Source organism: Octopus bimaculoides, chromosome 25 (assembly GCF_001194135.2).
Source record: "Octopus bimaculoides isolate UCB-OBI-ISO-001 chromosome 25, ASM119413v2, whole genome shotgun sequence".
NCBI classification, from domain to species: Eukaryota; Metazoa; Mollusca; class Cephalopoda; order Octopoda; family Octopodidae; genus Octopus; species Octopus bimaculoides.
The window spans coordinates 35,126,643-35,132,856 of record NC_069005.1 but is presented as its reverse complement, the minus strand read 5'-3'; the positions used below and the strand labels follow the sequence as shown (position 1 = coordinate 35,132,856).

The window sequence follows — 6,214 nt, the reverse complement described above, 5'->3', positions numbered from 1 at the left end:
TATATATATATATATATATATATATATATATATATGCCTAATTCTACCACTTAATTCTACGCAACACACACTTTGTTACTGTATATATATATATATATATATAGTTTTAAGACACATAGAAAAGCATATATAATTATAATCGTACATCTGTATATTTGTCATTAAGAAACAGCGTACAGATATACACACGTATTCGCTACTTTTCAAATTGTATATACATGTGTGTGTATGTGTATGTATGTATGTATCTCTCTCTCTCTCTCTCTCTCTCTCTCTCTCTCTCTCTCTATGTATATATATATATATATATATATATATATATATATATACAGATAGATAGATATACATGTGTGTGTGTGTGTATATACAAATGTATATTTGTTGAGTATGTCCCCGTGTAGTCCGTACAGGCTTAGTCCTTCAAACAATTCCTTAGGTTCTTGGCGTTACCATTTATTGATGGCACAAAATATCTTCCACGCCACCACCACCACCGTCAAATCTCCACACCCCACAAATTACAAACGTATATTTGCAATACCACCCCTCCTCCTCCACCCATCAGACGCTCTGAGCCAAATAAAGAAATCATCTTCATCATCATTTACATTCACTACGTGATGCATCACACACGCACTTAGGTATACACAGACATGGCAAAACACACACACACACACACACATCATATACACAAAACCAAAACGTACATACACACACAAATACATCCAAAACACAAACATATATACACGCGAAACCAAAATGTACACACACACACACACACACACTCTTATGTATACCCATAAAAACATAGACACACACACATATATGCCTCTGTATGTATGTGTGTCTGTTTGTATGTATGTATGTATGTATGAATGAATGAATGTATAGTATGCATGGCTGCTTGCTACACTCGAGCGAAGTGTTCGATTGTCCAATCAATTCTCTGAAATACCTTCGAATGAAGTGAGGGAGGGGAGAGTGTTCCATCGATACATGGATCCTGAATAATCCTTCTTAGATCGGGAGTTAGTGTAGCCACAGGGTGTCACCAAGATGGACCCTTCAAGGAGAGGTACTCTCCCGCCTTTCTGTCCACCCAGTTTCGCATATAAAGGTTCAACTGACCCGGGGTGGAGTAGAAATATTTGCTCAAGACCGCCAACTTGCGAAGTGAGCTTCACAACCATTCTGTCTGTTCCGACCACACACACACACACACACATACACACACACACACACACACATATACACACACACAGACACACACCTTTGTATTTGGGTATACACACGCAGACATGTATATAGTATTTCATTTATGCTATGTATGGCCAAAATTAGAATAATCCAAACACATACATTTACGCATCCGAACATCATAGACACATATATTACATACAAGGAGTAGACATCACAGTCAAATCTACATCAAGTGCACATATACATACATATATACAGATACACATACCCATATACAAATATGTATGTGTGTGTGTGTGTGTATTTATTAAAAGCTGACTTACCATTCCTTTTTTCTGTATATTCGTCCCAGCACTCCTTTGAGTTCGCGGCTGGGCCGAGTCCACTGGCTGGGAGAGTAATTGTACAACGACCAGCAGCATGAAGAAAAGGTATTTCGTCCAGGAACCGAACCCGCTTCCATGGTAATTAAAACTGGACGCTGTCGTATTGGAAAGCCGGTTGAGTGTTAACATCGGGGTCGGTTTGGAACATTGAATCCGCGGCACTGTTGTGTTGGCGACTGGAAACGACGGAGATTTTGGTAAGTCTGACGGAGCTGTGCCTGTGGGGGATACCATTGCTTCTACTACAGGAGGTGGGGGTAGTGGTGATGAGGATACTGATGATGATGATGGTAGTGGTGGTGGTGGTGGTGGTGGTGGTAGGGGTGATAATTCTGATGGTGTTACTGATGTTGTTACTGAAGGTGATGATGATGATGATGCTGTTGTTGATGATGAGAATGTTGATGGTAATGATATTGATGATGAAGATGATGAAGAATTAGACGAAGGAGATGGAGGTAGCAGCAATGGCTCTTTGTTGGTGTAGGACTTGTTGAGGGGCGACCAGTAAATAAAGGTGTAAACAGTAGAAGGAGACAGCTGGGTCCAACACTGGCCGTCTCTGCTTGTCGACATGTTGATGGCTTCCCTTTCTGACAGTTTTGCCGAAGTCAAGAACTGTGGAGCGGCGGCTGAGCCGAACCTGCTGCTGTTGCTGTTTGTAGTTGATGGAGTCAAAGTAAGATGAGGAAGAGAAACAGCAGTGGCGGCGGCGGCGGCGGCGGCGTCAGTTGGCGGAGGTGGTAATAGTAGCAGGGAAGAACAGCTGTCAGTAGGGGAGGCCGTTGGAGGGGCTGACCGACAATCCTCACTCACATCACCACCACAATCATCATCATCATCATCATCATCATCATATACTTCCACCTTATTGTTTCTACTAATGTTGTTGTTTTTGTTGTTCGTGTTGGTTGCCGCCGCCGCCGTCATCGACCAAGAGGTGGCGCTGTTGGTGAAATCCGCTTCACAGTCTTCTAACTCTCGCCTTCTCGTCATGGCTGCTACTTTCTCGTCTCTAATTTTGTTATTGCTGTTGTTGTTAATGGTGATGTTGTTATTGTAGCAGTCCGAGTCGGTGTTTGTATCACTGGAGAACATCACCGTTTCGCTCGCTTCTTTCTCCATCCGAAACTCGCTTCTTGCTACACAGTCTTTGCTGCTGTTGTTGCTGTTGGTGTTCTTGTTGTTGTTGTTGTTCAGTCGACAATCACAGACTCTGTTGTTATCTCTGTCGTCTAATTTACTTTTATCGCCGCTCTCGTTTGTCTTCTCGTCGTCAACGCGTTTTCTATCGCATCTTTTGATACTGCTGCTGCTGCTGCCGTTATTGATGTTGATGTTGTTGCAGTTCCTTGTTTTTGTTTGTTTCGTTCTAGTAGCAGCAGTAGCTACAGTAGTAGTAGTAGTAGTAAGTTCAGTGGTGGCTGTAGTGTTAGGCTCGGCTATGAAATTAGTTGTTTGTGTTAAAGTGTTATTAAAACCATCCCCAGATGTGCCATCATCATCATCATCAGCGTCGTCAGCATCATCGTCAGCGTCATCGTGGTGGTGGTGGTGGTGGTGGTCATGTGCGGGGAAGAGGTTGTCGTCACAGTTGTTGGCAGGCAGCGCGGCTGCACCTCCATTGATGTTGTCTAAACAGGCTTGGTCACAATAGCAGCCGATTGTGAAGGGGAGGCGAGGAGGTCGAGTGGTGTTTCGGTGGAGTCGGTCGGGTCGTGGTTTCGTTTCCACTTGGCATCTGCCATCCAAAGTTGTTACCTTTCTTAGAGAAGGAGAGGAGGGGGAGGTAATAACAGGGTTTCTGTCAGAAGTGATGCTGTGGCTACAAGGAATCAGAGAACGGGTAACGCCAGATGGATTACCACTGGAGTTCAGCGTTGTTACGACTGCCACTACTACTACTACTATTACCATCGCCGCCCCCACCACCACAATTGTTGTTGTTGCCAACACTACAGCTGACTTGAAACGTATTAACAAATGTTTTATATCCGACTCCTCTTCAGCAGTTTGTATCGTTTGTTTGTATCTGTCGAAGTAATAATAATAGCATGAATAATGGTGGTGGTAGTCATAACCTCGATCACTGCAGCAGAGACCGTTAGTAGTAGTAGTAGTAGTAGTAATAATAATATAAAGTGGTGGTGGTGGTGGTGGAGCCAGCTTTTTGCTTTGGTGGGGAAAGGAGCAGTAGAAGGTTTTAATTACTAGCCTCACTGCGAGACTTCCTAATTCTGGTTGCCAGAGGCAGGAGGAGGCTGAGGAATATAATGGCAAAGATGGTTGTGCCAGGGGTGGCGCTGGTGTGGCTGCCGTCTCTGGCTGCCATCCTGAACACTGGGATCTTCTCACTTTTGATGATGTCAGCATTTCTCTTCGAGTTTGGTCACTTTTCACTGGCAGCCATTTGCTCCTCCTGTATTCTTCCCTGGAGATTCCACTTTGTATAGTAAATTCTTCGACCATTCCCTTTCTTTGTCTCTTCCATTTTAGTTCTGCCAGCGCTTCTTTTATCTCTTCTATTCCACCCTTTGTTTCATCTACCCGTTTAAACTTCACAAACAACACATTTCCACTAAACTCAATGCAACTTTGATCGTCACCTAACGTTTCCCTTTTCAACATTTGTCTCCGACAGCGCGCTTTTTCTGTTCTGCTGCTGCTGCTATTATTATTATTATTATTATTATTATTATTATTATTATTATTATTATTATTTGCAGCCGTGGTCATGGTGGTGGTGGTGGTATTTCTCTTAATATTATCGTCTGCTTTTATAAGTGTCAAGGAGTGAGTTGGGTCACCGTCAGCGACGTCTCGGTCGCCTTTGCCGCTGTTCATGTGGCTTCTGTTGCAATAGCCATCAAATTTAGATAAAGTATTCCAGCTCTCTTCATGCGTATCCCACACCTCGGAAGCAATGGTCAGAGCCGGACCCGTACCATTTACAATGACACCGCTATCTCTACTTACTAGGATTCTGTCTTCAGAATCAAGCTTACCAATGTCCGATTCTTGCAGCATCTGGTCGTCAAAGAGAACTCTATGATGACCTGAAAGATACAAATGTTTGTTGGTGATATGTAAATGACAATGATGAGGAGGATGAAAAAGACGAGGAGGATGAAGAGGTAGATGATAATTATGATCATGATGGTGAAGACGATAAAAACGTGAATGCCAACTTTGTGGAGAATTAACTATTTTAATCTCATCATTTGGTCCGTTTTTACCAATCATTGTCCAGACATTGAACATTGTAGCTTTAGGTTCCATTGTTCCGTCAATTGCACTGATCGGATTGATTAACCTTCCTGCTTTCGGTGCTATTTTCTTCGGCAAAGAAGCCAACTGAGGCTAAGGTGGAGACGACGATGGAGGCGTTGAGGTCGGGGAAGTCAACAAGGAAGTCGGCGGCGGCGGTGGTGGTGTTGTTGGTGGTGGCGGTGTTGGTGGAGGTGCTGTAGGCAACGGAGATAATGGAATTTCAGAGGCGAGTGAAGAAGGAGGCGGGTAGAGTGAAGAGGGAGAGATAGATGAAGGTGATCCCGGAGAAGAAGAAGCAGACGAAGAGAAAAACGCCGAAGAGGAAACATTGAAAGTTGGTAAGAGCATGCGCGACAAGATATTATTGGTTCTGAAACGTTGATTGGTTGTTTTTGGCGAAGATGGCGCTTTCTCCGATTGCTGGGTCGAGTTAAAAGCAGGCACAACGAGTGGAGTATTGGAGCGAAGCGACGAAGTGAATTGTTGAAGTTGTTGTTTCTGCGGTTTCGGCGACTCGTCGGTCGCTATAGGTGTTCCATCATCGCTTCGTAGAGTTGAATTTGTGTTGGAGTCAGAAGCAATCACCTTCAAAGCATGAGTCAGTTGATAATCGAAAGAGCGACGTTGATCGATTGATGAAGCGCGTGTGACGTCAGACAGAGCAGAGGAAGTGGTTGGCGGTGTCGGTTGGTGTCCGAGTGAAGAAGCTTGTTCCGGTGGTTCGCCTTTAGCTGCTGTGTCAGAAGATGGCAAGAATGCAGGAAAGCAAGAGGACATTGTATGCGATGATGCCGAGCTTTCGGTTGTTTCGTGTGACGGGTGAGATGATGGAGATATCAACGAAGAAGACATTGATAAAGGCATTGATGGCGGCGACGTGGTTGACGGAGTCGCAGGAGAATTCAACGAGAACGACGAAGGACATGGACTTGACCTTGATGTCAAAGTTGATGAGGTCACAGGTGACGGAGTTTTCTTATCGATCGAAACTAGTTGCGATAATGACGGAGGTTTCCGCTTGGTGACTGGCAATGTTGGAGAAGGCGCGGCTAAAAGCATTGCTGACTCCTGGATTGGGGCCCCGGTTGATGGACGGGACACGGATTCCGCATCGCTATGAGCTGACCCCGAATCACCAGTCGGATTTTCAAGGACACTTGAGGAAGAGACTGAGTCATGCCCAGAATCAGAACCAGGTTCCTGCTTACCCAAATTCTTCACTTGCATTTCACATTTGGAGTCCTGCTTAAACTCGTCTTCCGCTCTGTAATCGACTTTCAATGTCACAGTCACGGCCCCTTCATCGACCAATTCGCCGACGCTATTTTCTGTTGCCGTGGAAACTGTCCGATCTACAC

At 44.5% G+C, this 6,214-nt stretch overlaps 2 protein-coding genes across 2 annotated transcripts in view; both read right to left on the bottom strand.

The window, feature by feature from the left end:
• Window positions 1–4,865, bottom strand: part of LOC106867930 (uncharacterized) — a 59,822-nt gene extending 54,957 nt beyond the window's left edge. Inside the window, exon 1 of the mRNA XM_014912998.2 lies at window positions 1,524–4,865. Within this exon, the coding sequence (XP_014768484.1) occupies window positions 1,524–4,865 (3,342 nt within the window). The remainder of the gene's footprint in view (window positions 1–1,523) is intronic.
• An 81-nt stretch (window positions 4,866–4,946) lies between these two features.
• LOC106867936 (uncharacterized) lies at window positions 4,947–6,083 on the bottom strand. Its single transcript, XM_014913004.2, has one exon. The coding sequence runs from the start codon at window positions 6,081–6,083 to the stop codon at window positions 4,947–4,949; it is 1,137 nt and encodes a 378-aa protein (XP_014768490.2).
• Between the last annotated feature and the right edge of the window lie 131 nt (window positions 6,084–6,214).